The 16,646-nt window shown below is 35.4% G+C and overlaps 1 protein-coding gene across 9 annotated transcripts in view; it reads right to left on the bottom strand.

The window, feature by feature from the left end:
* Window positions 1-2,542: 2,542 nt before the first annotated feature.
* LOC124616074 (protein grainyhead) overlaps window positions 2,543-16,646 on the bottom strand; it is a 325,732-nt gene continuing 311,628 nt past the window's right edge. For 7 of the 9 annotated variants that reach the window (XM_047144317.1, XM_047144313.1, XM_047144310.1 and 4 more), the window contains exons 10-15: window positions 13,136-13,315; window positions 11,316-11,368; window positions 11,098-11,229; window positions 8,349-8,544; window positions 5,667-5,731; window positions 2,543-5,302 (exon numbers count right to left, since the gene is read on the bottom strand). In XM_047144317.1, the coding sequence (XP_047000273.1) occupies window positions 5,173-5,302; window positions 5,667-5,731; window positions 8,349-8,544; window positions 11,098-11,229; window positions 11,316-11,368; window positions 13,136-13,315 (756 nt within the window). In that variant the 3' untranslated portion in view covers window positions 2,543-5,172. The remainder of the gene's footprint in view (window positions 5,303-5,666; window positions 5,732-8,348; window positions 8,545-11,097; window positions 11,230-11,315; window positions 11,369-13,135; window positions 13,316-16,646) is intronic. The other 2 variants (XM_047144319.1, XM_047144318.1) reach the window with 2 other exon arrangements.

Raw genomic sequence — 16,646 nt, 5'->3', positions numbered from 1 at the left:
TTGCATTTTTGATAACAACCTTTTAACAACTGTTCAGTTATGCTTTCATGTAGGATTCTTTACTGAGAAAGTAATATATGTTCTCACAAACACAACAATGGTATATTTAAACAAGAAAATTGTCCAATTGGCATTTTTTTGTGACCTTGCCAATGCTATTGATTATGTAGATCACAAAATTTTGCTATGTAAATTAAAGTGTTTCTTCCCCAGATGGAATCTGGTTAGAGAATGAAAAAGTAAAGTATGGCATCATCCAAAGGTTGATACTTGGCTCACTCTTGTTTTTGATCTACATGAATGAGGAATTGTCAAAAACTATTGCATTTGTGATTGATTCAAATACATTGATTAAAGGCCCAAACATATTTCTAAATTATAGCCTGAAGAATAGTGATACAAGCTGGTAATTGGTTAGTAGTATCTGAACTGCTAATCTTTTTTTCTTTCTTTCCATTTTTTTTTTTTTTTTTTTTTTTTTTTTACTGTGCAATTTCAAACAATCAAAAATGACATACAGGTAGCAAGAGAGAGATCAATGGCCACACACTGAATGAATTCCTACACACCCATAAGGAAAACAAACTGAGCTGGCACCAGCATGTAAATAAGTTATCCAGAATGCTCGGTTTTGTTTGCTTTGTGTTTATATATCTGTATATCACAATATATTATCCAGCAGACAGAATCGGTAGCATAATTTCACTCAGTACTGCCCAGTAGCATCTTCTAGGACAATGCAGATAAGATCAAAATAGTTTTTATTCTACAGATGTATAAAGTGAGAATATTGTGTTAAATTGATAGTTGAACATCTTGCAGAACTTTCTTCAGAGGCCTTGGATATTATATATTTACATGGCAGTGAAATAACTCCCTAATGGCATTTGTGGTTAATTATAAGAAAAAATTTAGGATGAATTGCAAAATACACAATCACAGTCCTAGAAATTAAAATAATATCTATGTAGTCTACACATTCCTATCTAGGGTACAGAAATGAGTTTTATATGATGATGTAAAATTCTTTTATAGATTGTCAAAAGGCATCACACACCAAACTGGAAATCCTCAAATCTAAATAAAATAATACTTTTCAAAAATTTTGCTTCACATAAATATTCACCTTAAAGAACCTTCTAAATTTTCCACTGTGTAGTCAGGTGGTAGTGTTCTGTGCATACAATAATTACACATAAATTGGAAGTATTAACCCTTTAACATAAAATCCTGAATTACCCTTGTTTCTGTTATTTTGACAGAAACTTAAAATATGGAGTATACTCTGACAACTAAAGAACAGACCTCTGGAAAAATAAAACCCCATTTATATCTGTTTCAGCACTGACAGTTTAAGTGTTTGGCCACTAGAGAGCATATGGTCCCACATTTGTAGCCTGGCTGTTGTATTTTGATTACTGTGAGCAGCTTTGGATACGCAGTTGCAAAACACGTGCTTTCAGCCTGTCTCCTGTTTTGTTGTTTAGGCAATGCTTTCAAAACAAGATGGCTACAGTAAACCTGAGTTTGACCCTAAATTTAGTAGCCCTGAAAGTGAAGAAGAATGTGAATTTACTTCATTAGAGACTGAAAGTGACAACAGTTATTCAGTTAAGTGACAAGTTCTCACCATTGGTAAGAGATAAATACATCCATTGTGTTCTGGCCAGCTCCTCCAAGAGTTATACAGAAAAAATTGTGAAATATAAGGTTAGACTTCATAGTTATTCAGAAACTACATGATAACTTTGAATTTCAGGATATTCCAGTCAAAATCCAATGCATGAATATACTTGGAATTTCGTTGTTGTGGTGTTCAAAATTTTTGTGACTTATTGAGTTTTAAAAGCTATCTTTATATGTCTGTATGTAATATCATTGACTATAGGATGTCCTTCACTAATTAAAATAATAATATTTCTTGGTAGATAAATTGTAAAAAAATCAATGTTGAAGGGTCAAATAAAACCAACTGCTGGGTAGGTTGTGTAAGAGTAAGAGCAGTGGCTTCTTTTTTCAAAGTAATTTCTTCCCTGATAATGTATATGATAATAAAGTGCTCTATAATTATGTAATTAATTCTTCTAGCTGGGCACTTGTAACTTTGCAATTCTGCCACTTCAGGTGGAAAAAGCAAGATTTGGTCAGGTGTTCAATGCCTTGTTGATAATGGTGTCATTGGAGACTGAACACAATCTTGGATTAGATCAATATGGAGAGAGAACTAGGCTATGTCTTTTCAAAGCCACTTCCTGGCATTTGCTCTACACCTTCTAGTGAAACCACTGATGGAGATTTGAAGTCTAGTCCTCTTGAATGTGAGTCTGGTGTGTTAACTCCTGCACCATCTTACTCGATAATTGATAAGAAATTACAAATTGTATTGATGTTAGGTACAAACGAAACACCACCATTTGCACCCAGGCTTTCTGGACTTACTACTTGTCTATTTTCCCTTGTCAGGTACAACATGATAAAACAGATGTAGAGGCATAAAATTGAATGGCACAGAGGTAGGTTACTTCATAATCAGAAATTTTCATGAATAGTAAAAAGTCTTTATTTTGCACCTTTATCTGGTACAAAAGCAACTATCAATAAAAAAGCAACCAAAGTGTTCCTCAATACCATAACAAGTAATTACATTTCATACACAGTGAGCCATACTGAATGGCTCTAATATTTGATTCTCTTATCTGAAACTAAATAATAAGTTCCTTACTCTAGAACACATTATGTAAATGTAGAAAGCACAGGTTTCATTAAGCTTACTTTAATATAACTGAATATATATAAAAAAGACATTTGACAACATGTACAACTTGGTCACATATACATAAAAAAATCTAAAAAGTCACAGCACACAGTCCTCACTTTTACTTTGCTATCACATTTCAGTACAAAAATATTTATGGGTATGGGGGTCATGCATTGTGTGAAAACAACTGGAAGTGATTTACAATTTGATGTGAATTATGCAAAATGATTTTCTTTAAAACTGTGCCTAAATGACAGCTACAACATAAAATATGTATTAGTCAAATCTGATTATAAAATTTGTACATGTTCAGAATAATATGGATGGACAGTGAAACCTGCTGCTTGGCAGCTAACAACCATCATGTCCTTGCACTTTTGTGCATTGCACAGTCTTGACTTAACACCAAATCAAAATGGCACTTCATTTACTTATCCTTGAATCATAGTTTTAAAGGAAAAAGAAATATTTACAACAGATTGTGTTCTGAATATGCCTAACTTGTAACAGAATGTAGAAATTTACATTAAATGTAAAATCTGCCTTACAAGACTCAAATATGGCTACAGAATTGCTAATATAAATTAATACCTCATTAAAATAAAAACTTAAATTGCAGGTAATGAATCTAAGATTTAAATATTGGCAGTAACTATTAAAAAAAAGACTCTTCTGAATTTGGGAGATGGTAAAATTTGCATGAATGTTATTTAAGCCATTTTTTCAGTTAGCTACCCTTTCATGTGTATTAAAATGAATACTGATGGTCAGCATGTAAAATTTATAATTATCTGTATGAAAAGTGGCAAAGCAAGACAAATATATTATTAAGTGGCATGAAATAGCTGAAAAAACTAATGCTGCTATAACTTTTAAAGCTTTTGTTTTACACATGTTCTGCATAATAATATAAAAGTTTTAATTTTTAGTTTTGATTCTGGCTATTTTAAGTAATTATTAAATTGTTTTTCATCATTCATTACGAACTATGGCGACACATGCAACAGACACAGTTCACATGACCTGTTAAGGATTGAACCTTAAGCTGAAATATTTTATTCTGCATGTTATAGTGTACAATTTGACAGTAAATAACCACAAAATTGTTATTTTTGTGCAAAATTTTTACCGCTGTTCATTCTCTCAAACTCGGAAAACATTCTGTTTGTAAATGATATTTACTATCCGATTCCAATTACGTATGTTTCAGTTATAAACTAGTTCATTGGTCACATTACCAACAGTCTGTTCTTGACTTTGTGTTACCTAGAAGAATCAATTTGTTAATAATTCATGACAAAATCTATTTGTCAAGAATTATCAAAAAATAGTTCGCTGACACAACAAAATTAGAAGAGTAGTTTCTGCTTTTCCCATGTAATTTAAAGGGAGTATTATAAATTAGCAAAGCTGAACTTTAACACTCACTGTACAGTAGTTATAATATTTAATTAAAATTATCCACAGATAACATTTAACAAGGTGATAAACTTTATAATAAAATTACAATGGAAGACAATGTTGTTAGTCTGTAACACATGCAGAATATAATTCAAGTTATGTGTTTCTTTTAATTGCTAAATCATACAGCTAAGGAGACATCAATATATTCTCATTTCTATTTGCATAGCATATACTATCACAATTTTTTCACGGTATTCATTTATGAATTAAGGTCAAAAAGAGAAATGAAAGTGAAATTTATGAACCAATATGGCAACAACTGTTTTATTTTTATTTTACTGAAAGGAGAGTTCAGTTTATTTTTTGGATATAAAATGTATCTTGTACTCATAGTTTCAGATTAAGCAATTAATTGTGTAATTTTATTAACATATTTTTTAAAAAATTTTGTAGTGTTTGAGATCAACAAACCCTGAAACAGGTCATTCATTATAAACACTCTTACAACAATATTAGTATATCTAGATTCTGATGTTAATGTGAATTACATCAATTTGCTTAGATCTCAGATTTTCATTTATTAACAGTTCGTAAACTAGAATCACAAACATACTGTACAAGTATTTGTGACTCTCTGATAATTTCTCCTGCTTGTAAAATGCTTACAAGTTTAGAAGTCCACTCACAGATAACACAGTTGTGTTGAGCACTTAAGTCACGCGATGAAATGCACTGTCTTCTCTGAGCTCATTTATTTGTCTACTCAGTTTATCATAATCCTCACTCAAGGGAAAAGGTACTGAAATTAAAATAAATAAATTTCACTGTTGTTTTTGCATGAGACAAGTCACTCACTTCCTGTTTTCCATTGTGAATTACACAAGATATAATGTTGTTTCACCACAAATAACAGTAACTACAGTTCAGCTAAATGCACTTTTGTCATCATAGTGTCCATATGAAGCTGACTGATGTGCAAAATTCATCAAGAATTTTTTTGCTGATGAGGATCAGTGATCCATGAGTTCCACAAGTGTTACTTCAAAGCAATCATCACCATCCACTTGCTTTATTTCCATTATAAACAGATCTTCATTGCAATAATATTTTAGCATATCATCATCAATTTTGGCGATAATGCTGTAAAAATAAAAGACCCACATTTAGTTAACCAGAAAAATCAAATACTTCAGAGCATTAGTTAACTATAGAAAAAGATAAGTTAGTTAACTTGTTTTTTAAAAGTAAAGGTATATACATCAGTGCACTATATGGTAGTAATTTAAATGCTTGGTTAATGATCAGTTAGTAGAAGCCATTTGTTACTTATGATTCACTTTAAACTCTACATTAGCAATTCCTGAGTGTCCAAAATTTCTACTTGAAGAATAGTTTGTGTAAGAGTTGACTGTCAGTGTGATCTCACTACCTGAGCTCAAAGATAAATATGAAATTATATCTTAACTACGTAAGAACAAAAATACTGTTTTCTGAGCAAACTTACCCTTTTTTGTTTTTTCGATACAAGTTACTAATGCTTGAAGTAGAAATTTTGTACTTATTCTCAATCTGTAAAATAAGGAAAACATATTAATAGTAACTGGACCTTAAAACTGCAGTGATATTTGGGAAAGTGGGTTGTAAATGGTAAGAACTTTATGTTTATTGAGTGCTTCACTGTACATTAATTGCTATTACAGATATTGTTTTAAAGCTGTTAAAGTGCTCCTGTACACCATTTACCCTCTATCTGTGTCCACAGTGTAAAACAATGCATGCAGTAATATTATAAGTTAGTATTTAATACAATACACATGCAAGGTACAAAAGTATGCACTTACCAGAATGACTAGATTGTTGGACTAATGGCAAACTATAGATAATAACTGAACGTTGTCAGGAGATACTTCCTTACTCTTGTTTCTTTCTTTGTTAAATCTTTTAAAATGGAAGTGTTTTCTTGATTGAACACAAAATGTTTTTTGCTGTATACTGAAACCTGGCCACAACAAAATAAGTTCCTCCTTACAACGTGAAGCAGATAAACGCAGTTTAATACAATAGTGTGTCTGTCTCAGTATGTGCAAGAACACAGTAGTCATTGTGCATTGACACTAATGTAAAGCAAACTCTGTGGCCTTCTGTTTCTATCATTTATCATATTGTCACAAAGAGAAATATTTATTTTGTTTAGATGTGCAATATCTACATTTCAAGAAAAAGAGTAGTTAAATGCCCTAAACATGTAAGGAGGTACTGTTAGTTTTACATGTCGTGTGTTTGTGAATTAGTACTCTCTTTATAATACATCGTACATTTATGGATTGTGAATGTTCCTATTGTCTCTAGTTTTTGATGCAGTGATTTATGTCATGTAGAGTTGCTTAAAATTCCAAGAAAAAGAATAACAGAAGCTTTTGATTGATATGCAGATGCTGATTTCTCTTCTGTGCTTTTACCTATATTCATTAACATTTTCAGTTTCATTATATTTTCCTTCTTCATATTTCACTTCTAAAATAGCCCCTAAGTCCATATCGTCAACTGGATTTTAAGCCTTGTATTACCAAAACATAGTCTTGATTGCATTTATTTGTGACAATTTTCATGTGTTTCTTTGATGTCATTGTTGCACATGGTAACATCTTCCATGAAGTCATCATAAAAGTGGAACAATTTAGTACTTTAAATTGCCTATTAAAAATAAATAATTTTGTAAAATACATATTGTCTTTCATTATGTTTTTCTTTTTATGACCAAGTGACAAATGAAAAAAAAAATCATACTTCCATAGGCCTCTGTTGATTTAATATCTACCTCTCTCTTTTTAATTTTTCTACTGTTTAATACTATATAGAGAGATTTTTTGTATTTGTTTTGGCTTAATGGCAATGTCAAAAGCAATATGAAGCAGATAATGAAAAGTACTTCACAAATTGTGATGTATAGCAAACATTTATTGATCAGGAGGAGGATGGTTATATGCAATAATCTCTGTATTCTCAAGCCATGTTTTTGGCAACTCAACCTGTTACATATTTCAAATATTAATAACTATACGTCTTTGTATAACTGTCTGTAAAATAACTGCACATTGAACTTGCTTCTATTAGTCCAAGTACTTAGTAATGGAAATGTTTACAGCCTTAAACTTGACTTGATAATTGTTAGTGACCAGATTAATAGCTATATGAGTATCGTTTTTGCATATTCTTAGTGGTTATTGGTACTGCAAAAAACTAATTTCTAAATTATGCATTGTCACGATACAAAGCGCCACCACTGAAGTTAGCCACAGAAGCAGTTCCTTTTTACAGTGGTCTCCATTCCACAGTACTCACTGGTTCAGGTACTAAACTTGCATTAAAAATATGCTCCAGTGATATGATGGCTGCTGAACGCTTATGAATAATTTTCTATGAGTGTCAAAACATGCCAATATTCTAAACGGTACGCAGGTAGCAGCAAATTCTATAAATCATTGTGATTCAAGGTAAGGAGGGACATTAACATAGTCTGTAACAAGCAGTCTAAACAAGACTTTTGATAATAAACCCAGTTTGCATTTCATACTCTTTCATCTGTAAAATGTGAATGGTTTCTTCTGATGCTGTAAACTGCAATAGCATCAGTATATTAAATGAACATTAGATTAGTGAAAACTGGGATTAACAGTCTCTAATAAGCTGCTTTCTACGTGTTTTGTATGTATTGAATGAATTTATTTTATTGTACCAGGCTTCTTGATACAGCAAAATACATTGAATATAGTGTGCCAGAAATCCTTCACAACAACAACAAATATTCAAACACAGAATACAATATATACACTGTTTGATTACTATTTTGTAGAAATATTTTCAAAACAACATTTGAACTTAAAAGTAAAGGCAGTTTCAGAAACACAGTGGACCTGACTTGTGAAAAATTATGTTCCAGCATGTGTATGAAAAAGTAATGATATCTGAGCAATTAATCAAACAGCTTGCACAATCTTATTATGAAATTTCTGAATGCTAGGTCTGGTGTCCATATATAATTTAGCAACACTTAAGAAGATAAATAACTCTTTGAGCAACACCACAGAGCAACTGGAACTCACTGGCTGTTGCCATATATTAGTGCATGTGTCCACTCTGGTTCTGTAGAAGCCCAAGAATAATTTGCACAATGATTGGTACTAACTGCATTAAGTAGACCAGAGGTGGTAGGAGGGACAACATGTAGTGGTGTGTAGACATCTTCATTGTCCTGCCTCACATACAACATGACTCTTTCATTGAGTGGTGGACCTGCCATCAGCTTGGGCCTCTTCAGAGGAGGATTTGAGAACACACTGCCATCTGTTGACATTCCTCCATCCATTACATCCTTCTTGTCACTGCAACAGAATCACACAGATTTCCCAATGAGCACATTTTTTAAAGCAGAAATAGGTTAGCAATGGGAGATACACATGTTTGTAGTGGGCACATGTTTTTCAGCAAAAACAGATCATCATAGAATATGTACTAGGTAAGTTGTACTGAAGGAGATGAAGACTTCCTAAACATAAGCAGATAGGTCCAAGATCTAAAAACATTATCTTTTTACGACATTGTAAGGTTTCTCAAAATTTCAAGTAGGGAAAACAGCATTCACTTCAGAAACAGAGATCATCTATAAATTTGTTTACTGTTTTTTCACTCTATAGGAGTATGTTTGTACTATTCCTTTAATTCTAGTTTTGGAAAAATGAAATTTATGGCACAATTTTATTGAAAGAAGGGACTGTTTAGTAGGAGTTTCCTGAGGCATCAAGAAATCACCAATTTGCCAATGGTGGATAAAAACTGTAGAGGAAGAGCATGGTTTGAACATAGTAAACAGGTTCATAAGGATGTAGGTTGCAGCAGTTATGCAGAGTGGAAGATGCTTTTGCAACATAGGCTAGTGCTGAGAGTTGGCTTAAACCAGTTGCTGGAGTGAAGAGCGCACAACAATACGACTGGTCAACACACACACTACATACGAAGTTGTGGTTGGTCGGTTATCATTCAGTCCTCTTCTGGTTTACCTTGGAATTATTTATAAAACTGTTAACTTTCTGTCATACAGTTTGGTAAACAAATGTTGTGAAAAATAGATGTAGTATTTTGGATAGTGTTACTACCTTTCAGTCTCCATATATTTTTCCCTTGCCTTTAAGATTGAGCCCTGCAATCGTTCTGCTGCATGTGTGACATGCAGTACATTGATTACAAACTTCACATTTTTGCCTCTTCTTTAATTTGTCCTTTTTACTGAAATCTATTATCTATTGTTCTTGCTTTTTTCCATCTTGCCTAGGATAACAATTATGATTCCATTTATTTGTTACAACACTTAGAGGTATACATTCTTGTAACTGTTCTAAGTGATGTCACTGACATTGTCTTGCATTGTTTTGTAAAAATTTGTATTTCTTCTGAACCCAAAAGAAGCTTTTTGTGTTGAACTGGAATAGAAAGCTGATTTCCACTGTTATTCATTGCAATCTTATTTCGTTTGTATTACCTCAATAACACAGCAACTTAAGCAATCATCTGACACATCTTACTGAATAATTTACATTATGGAAATAGTGAATTGACAACTGGAAATAAAATTAATGCTTTTTATGCATCTGGCCGCTTTTCTGTTCTGTGACATATCCGACCTCCAGAATCTACAATATACTTCCTTCTATAAAAGAGCATTTTTGGATCAAAGTGAATTGTTAGGTTTTGCTTTAAACAGCTGGACAAAACAGATTTTTTTCCACTTTATTGAACATGACAAATAAAATACAATATAGAAAACAGAAAACACCCTACACTGTTCCTAATGCCTGTATCATACCCCTGGACTGTTTTTATGCGGCTTGCAGACTAAGATACTACATAATGTGCAATTATGCAACAACATTAGTTGTCATGCAAAAATATCTGATTTCAGTAATTAGAGCTACTCTAAATACTACTGATCCTGGATGCTAAGAAAATGGATTTCCCTTTCTTAAACTATTTTTTCCCAAATGTGTTCTCCATGCAGATCACAGACTATTGGTCAGCTTGAAATCCATAATCACTGAAGTGACAGGATAGCAAGATAAAAGATAAAAGATAAATAAGGGTTACCAGTATCCTGACAAAGAAAATTGAGAAAAAGAAGATAAATCAGAATACCAATGTGTCATCTGCTAAAAGGCCAATTTCAAGCAGAAAGCAGAAGTAAACTCATTAAGTTGTATAAGAATGTAGCAGAATGTACATCACCATAAAATCAAAAACCCAAAAAGTGTATCAGAACATGCAGTATCATATGTAACTGTGTGATGACGATAGGAAAAATTTAGTCAGAATGTTCCAAAACTGAGCCTGTGTTGTGCACACAAATGGCAAAAACAAATTAACAAGTACAGTGGCTAATTCTGTATTTAATTTTTATGTGGCAAGTAAATTACAGAACTTGCCACTTAGAATTTCTTACATAGAATGTATATAGTTTGATTGTTCTCATTTCTGGTGTTCCCTCAGATGATTATATGTTTTTAGATATTCCTATGTGATTAAGAATCACCTACCAATGTCATCATAGCTTCCAAAGAAGTGATTCTCTACATTATTTTCAACACTTCACTTCATGAAAAATGGCACCAAAACCACAACGAATATCAAACATATATCCAGAAGGTGCACATATACTGCACTGCTTCCTTTCCCAGGTAGTTGTGTAGGATTTTGCTGTTGTGTAGTTAGAAACAACCACTGGAGATGCAGGCCGTTTGGATAGAAACAGCCAAATTTTTGATCGCAAGCACAGGCAGAAATTGCAATGGAGTGTGTGTTCTATCCCCAGGAAGGTGCAGCAATAGCAGCAGCAGCAGCAGCAGCAATAGGCATTGTCGTGCAAAGCAGGGTCCCCTGAGCCTTACCCAGGTGCATCCGGAGGGAAGTGGTTGTGGAACTTGAGAGTCGGCGTGGTGCTCGGTTTGCTCGGGTGCAGGAGGAAGGGCGAGCTCTGCTTCCCAAGCCCGTGCTGGGAACCTGCCTCACCATTCGACAGGCTAAAGCACACAGAGTTCACAAGTTAACACCCCACACAACAGCCAGCAGCACATGCACAGACAACCACAAGCTTTCTTGCACTTACCTTGAGCCATCTGTGTCGTGGTTGTAGAAGCCACCCAACTCGATTGAGGCCAGCTGAAAAAGAGAGTTCATGTTAATACACATAGCATATGGACAGAATAAGTGTTATCATTAGTGACAGTTGTTATCCTTGAAATATTTCAGAACCATTCTGGATCATAGATAGTACATAATCATGTTAAAATACCATTATGAAGTTGAATAAGATTTGACTCAAGACAGTGTTCACATATAAGCTAGAGTAAGAAAATTTTTTTTTAACTTAATGTTTGCACTGTGTCAGATTGTTTCTGCATTTTGAACTAGTGTCAAATAGTTTTTCAACATGTCTTCCAAATGTTTTTAAATCATAAAACATGTTCTTAGTGTTTCCCATTAATTAGATTCAGTGAGCTCCTATTTTCTATTAAGCAGTCAGCAATATACATTCATTGTGAACTTTCTGTAGTTATGTACTTCAGAGTGTAGCTACTGAGTGTACCTAATGTTCTAAAGTTTTGTGTGTTCCATATGGACTGAGAACGATATGGAGGAAATTCATGAACATAAGTGTTTCATATCTAAATTTCTGCAAAAGCTTCACACATTCCTTACATCATTTTTTCTGCATGCAGTAATGTCATCATTTGTTGCTGATATCATACCATTTAGTACATTGCCACAAAGGTTTTCACTTTATTTTTCAACGTGTGAATCATAAACGCACACCTTCAGTCATGCTTTGTCCATAAACACGATGAAGTTTGCACCAACTGAGTTAGTGCAGTGGTTAAGAGGCTGTATTTGTGTTCAGGAGAAGTGAGATTCAAATCCCCAACCAGCCACACATATATAGATTTTTCATAGTTTTCTTAAATCAATCAAGGCAAAGGCTGGGGCATGTCCCTCATAAAGTACTCTGCCAATTGCCTTTCCTATCCTTGTACAATTCAACCTTGTGCTCCATCTGTACTAACCTCACTGCTGATGGGCCATTAAAGCTTTTGATGAAGTTCAATTTCAGCTGCTGTGAAGCATTTTGATAATAACAAATTTATTTATGTACAGAGTTCACGTCTGGAAGGCTTCTCAATTGAAGAACATATTGTGATTGAATACTGTAGAGGAACCAGTGACAGTACAGTATACTAGTAGTACAATTATATACATACTGATCCTTGGTGCAATCCAGTACAGACATTGTGTCACTTGACATTCTGCTTCTCATGTTGCACTAAAAGGGAATTACCTCTCTTTGTCAAAAGTGGACTACCATTCTCTGTAAAACCTGTACCAGTGTAGCTTGAAGTACACTTGTGAGGGTGTTTTAGAGTGTGGCATACAGTGGAGGAGGAACAAGTCTATAGCTAGATGATTCTACACGAGATGGACTCTTGAACAAACTTCGACTACAGTTTCAGATGGGTGAGGCTTTTTTTCGCTACAAAGTATATCCTCAGCAATGTAGGAGCTTCTACAGTGAGTAGTGTTATACTTTACTAACTCCATGGGGGTGTCAGTTGGTGGAGAAGAGAGGGGAAAAAGCTTCACCAGTTTACATAGAAATGAAGATACACCAGCAGCATTAAAGATGGACATACTAATCTGGATGCTGCAGTGGATATAATAAGGTGGTTTTGGTGCCAGAAGAGGGGTACTCTTACAGTACACTACCCACATGAAATATATGTGTTTTGGCAATGCAGTGGTTGTAACACAGAAATCGAGAAGAGTCTGGTATTTGTACAATGTGCTACTCATTTGGGAAACGTGCTTCCTCTGCACCTTGCTGCAATGCAACTGTGTTAAGTCAGAAGTAAAGCTGTGATAGTAACACCCTACCTTGTCAATGTCTTCAGCAGGTGTGAAGAGCACCGGTGGCTTGGCAAGGTCGCTCATGCTGTAGAACTCTGAACGGTCTGCGGGTGGGTGGTACAGCTCATCCAGCTTCTTGCGGCCGGTTGCCGTCATCTTGCGTTTGGCAGCCCGCCGCTCCTCATCTCGCGTCTTCCTTTCCGCACCCTGTGAGAAAGAAATATGATCATTGCCATTAGTGTGGACAGGGCTTCAGTTGTCAGGCACAATTTGGCTATGCTAAAAGACATTATAAGTATTGATCAATGTTTTGGTGATCATGCCTTACTAGTAGATACAGAACATCCTGTACTGAACACATCGAACTGAGATGGATGCTACTCAAGTCGGACACAACTCCAAAAACCATGCTGAGAGAAGTGGTGCGGTGATTAGCACGGTTTGGAGGACGACATTTCTAATCCGCACCTCACATCCATGATTTCCCTGTGGTTCCTTTGAAAGCCCACAGCTGATATCTTTCCCCATCCTTGAAACAATTCGAGCTTGTGATCCATCCCTAATGACCTCATTACCGTTAGGACGTTAAACCCTAAAAGTTTTCCCTTTATCCCAGGTGCACCCAAAAGAGAGCAGTCCACATTCATTATGCCTTTCGACATTCAGCACATGCTATAACGTGCGTATGCTGAACATGGTTGCTTCATGTCCCAATTTAGGAAGACTGTCCTGATTTTCGTGTTGAAAACCAGATTGGCGAATAAACCCTATCGAAATACGCAAAAATGCAGCTTACAGCGACATGGATAATATTTCACATAATACAATTTGTTCATTAAGTGAATTATTAAATGAAGAGGCAGTCTTGTAAACGTGAGTGAATTTAAAAATTCAGCTTTTAGTTCGAAACGAGGTAAGTTGTTAACTTGTACTTAACTTCCGTTATGCAGAGTTTTTACGCATTCAGTAGTGAGTCGCATATCGATCAAAATAATTTGTTGCAATTAACATGCATTTTATAGGTCGCGCTGGGTTTGTTCTTTATATACGGAGACTGGAAACGAAGTTAAGAATGAATGGTGTAAGTTTTACTCACGACTCAGCAACGGTAATGATAATAATGCTCCCTGTATCATGTTCCATTCACATTTTCGTGTGTAACACAGAGCCGAAAATAGCGCACCACACAAATGGTAATGTTCCACTACGGAGCACAGGTGTTCGCAAGGGGGTTCAAAGGCGCCATCTCTCTCCCCTCCCCCTCCCTCTCCCCAACTATAAAATTTAGATCGCATTGAATGTCATGTCTCGAAACATTTATATAAAAAATTGAATTTTACAACCCTCCGAAAAATTTCTGCGGACGCCCATGCTATGGAGGTTGAAAATCGGGCGGAAATAGTGCTTTCCTTCAATTTTTATTGGAAGGACAATAATAAAGCAGTAATTGCAGGATGTATTTTTGAACTGTCAATTTTGAAAAAAAAAAGATAAAGAAAGAAAGCTGCTAGTAAAGGATTACGTAATTGGCAGAAGATAAGAGTTTAAGCTCTGTTGTCTTCCACTTAGCCCGTAGCTAAGCCGCCTATGGGAGTCGGCCATCTCCTCCTCATAATATGGCCAGGTAAACATTTCACTGACAAGAAAACCTACAATATGAACAACTTTTACATTACTTTATAGCACACCACACAGGGTTTGCTTTCGTGTCAATCCCGTTGACGGCTTATCTCTCGGGTTGTTTGAATCGTTTACTGAGAAAAAATGACTATCTCAACTTACAGAAGTTCTTAGAGCGAAAACACAGTTTCCGCTTGTTTGTTTTTATGGTCGTGGGCATTTTGTTGGGAAATACTACATTGTTATTAGTGCAACGATTTCGGGAGCGCACCACGTCAGCATCGTTACCGGTACCAGATTAGGTTTTCACAGCAAGTTAAAAAAAGTGAGAAACACTTTAATCTAAGCACATTTTAGAACTGAAATGTAAGCTGCTGCTAGAAACTTGCTGTGCGACTGCAATAATCACTGAAAGGTTTGTACTATGTCGGCCTTGATGTGAAACGATATACTCAATTTCCCTTTTGTACAGTTCAGTAGATTGCATGCTAGTTGAGTTGACTGTTTTTAACCAAAGTTGTGAACATTCCGAGAAACTAATTAATAATGGAGGCAAAATGCCAAATCATTTTGATATGAACCACAGGAGACCCAGTGGGGCCAAATTGTAAGGTTAGTAAAGCGACGTAACGGCTTTCTCGACTGAGTTACTGTTATGCCACGATGCGGTGGACTAGTCAAAGCGCAAAGCAAACGGAAATAAAAATTACACACACACACACACACACACACACACACACACACACACATACACACAGAAGAAACAAGCGTGTTGATAGAGTCGGTGGGTAAGTGTTAGGGGTGGTTAGGAAGTAAGAAATCTAAAGTGATGACGGTAGCCGTCGGCCAAAATTCATAAGGCACCATCGGCCTTCATTAAGCCGGAGCCGATTCAGCTCTCCGTGTACTCAGGACAACAAATTGCCCGTGAAATCGCCACTTGCTGTGCGCTCGATCTCACGCTGAGAGATCGCTTTATCTCAGCCATCGCTTTTTTGTGCTCGGGCGTTTTGCTTTTACATATAATACCCTCGGATACCTGCCAATAATTGTTTTGGGGTCGGAAGGGGAGGTGATAGAAGCTGGCTGCTGCGAGAAAGATACTCTGAAGGTGAAAAAAAAAAAAAGAAAAAAACAAAGAAGAGGAAAGTAAGCGAAACACAGGGCGTTCCTCAAGCAGCGTTCACTGCCCTTCATTGTTCCTTAATAACTGTCTGAGAGTAAGCAATTTAACGCTTCTGGTTTTGTGATTCGTGATTTACTGGACTTGTTCAGCGACCAGTTCTTGTGCACGGTTTGGTACTGCACTCCACAATATGCAGGCAGTGGAGTTTTTCAGCCCAGCACTATTCATAATAAAAAGAAACGTAGGTACAAATAGTCGGGAAAGATTTGTGAGGGTATTTTTGTTCCGTTGTTACAACTACAAGAAAATACGTGTTTTTCTCACCAGACGCGTTTGGCTTTATTGAAGTAAAGAATCATCAGTAGTCTGTAATTAAAGATATTTACAATCTGATTTGTTTTGTAGATCGAAGAACAGTTCGTTAACAAATTGTTGGCTTTTCTTACGGTAATTTCTGCTTGGTTTATCGCTTAAATCTTCGTTAGACACTGATATCTGTGGTCTGATTTTACGCTGCTTTGGAGAACTATGCATTTCTGATGTTTAGAGTATCGTGTTGCCAAAATTGCCACTAGTTTTTCTTTGATCTTTGTATTTTTTTCTCTCTCTAGTTCATTTTATGTGTGTTATTCCTATTTAATTATGTTACTGTGTATTTATATACTTTGTAAGAAATGTGAAGGAGTTTAAATGTTGTGTGGTGAGTAGCTGGGGAGGGGCGAGGGGAGAAGCATTGGACAGTAAGTGCATAGTAATGGGATGAAGAGTGAGTTGGAAGAAAAATGTTAGGGG

Source organism: Schistocerca americana, chromosome 5 (assembly GCF_021461395.2).
Source record: "Schistocerca americana isolate TAMUIC-IGC-003095 chromosome 5, iqSchAmer2.1, whole genome shotgun sequence".
In the NCBI taxonomy this organism is placed as follows: Eukaryota; Metazoa; Arthropoda; class Insecta; order Orthoptera; family Acrididae; genus Schistocerca; species Schistocerca americana.
The sequence above is the reverse complement of the archived record's forward strand: the minus strand, read 5'-3'. Positions and strand labels throughout refer to the sequence as shown.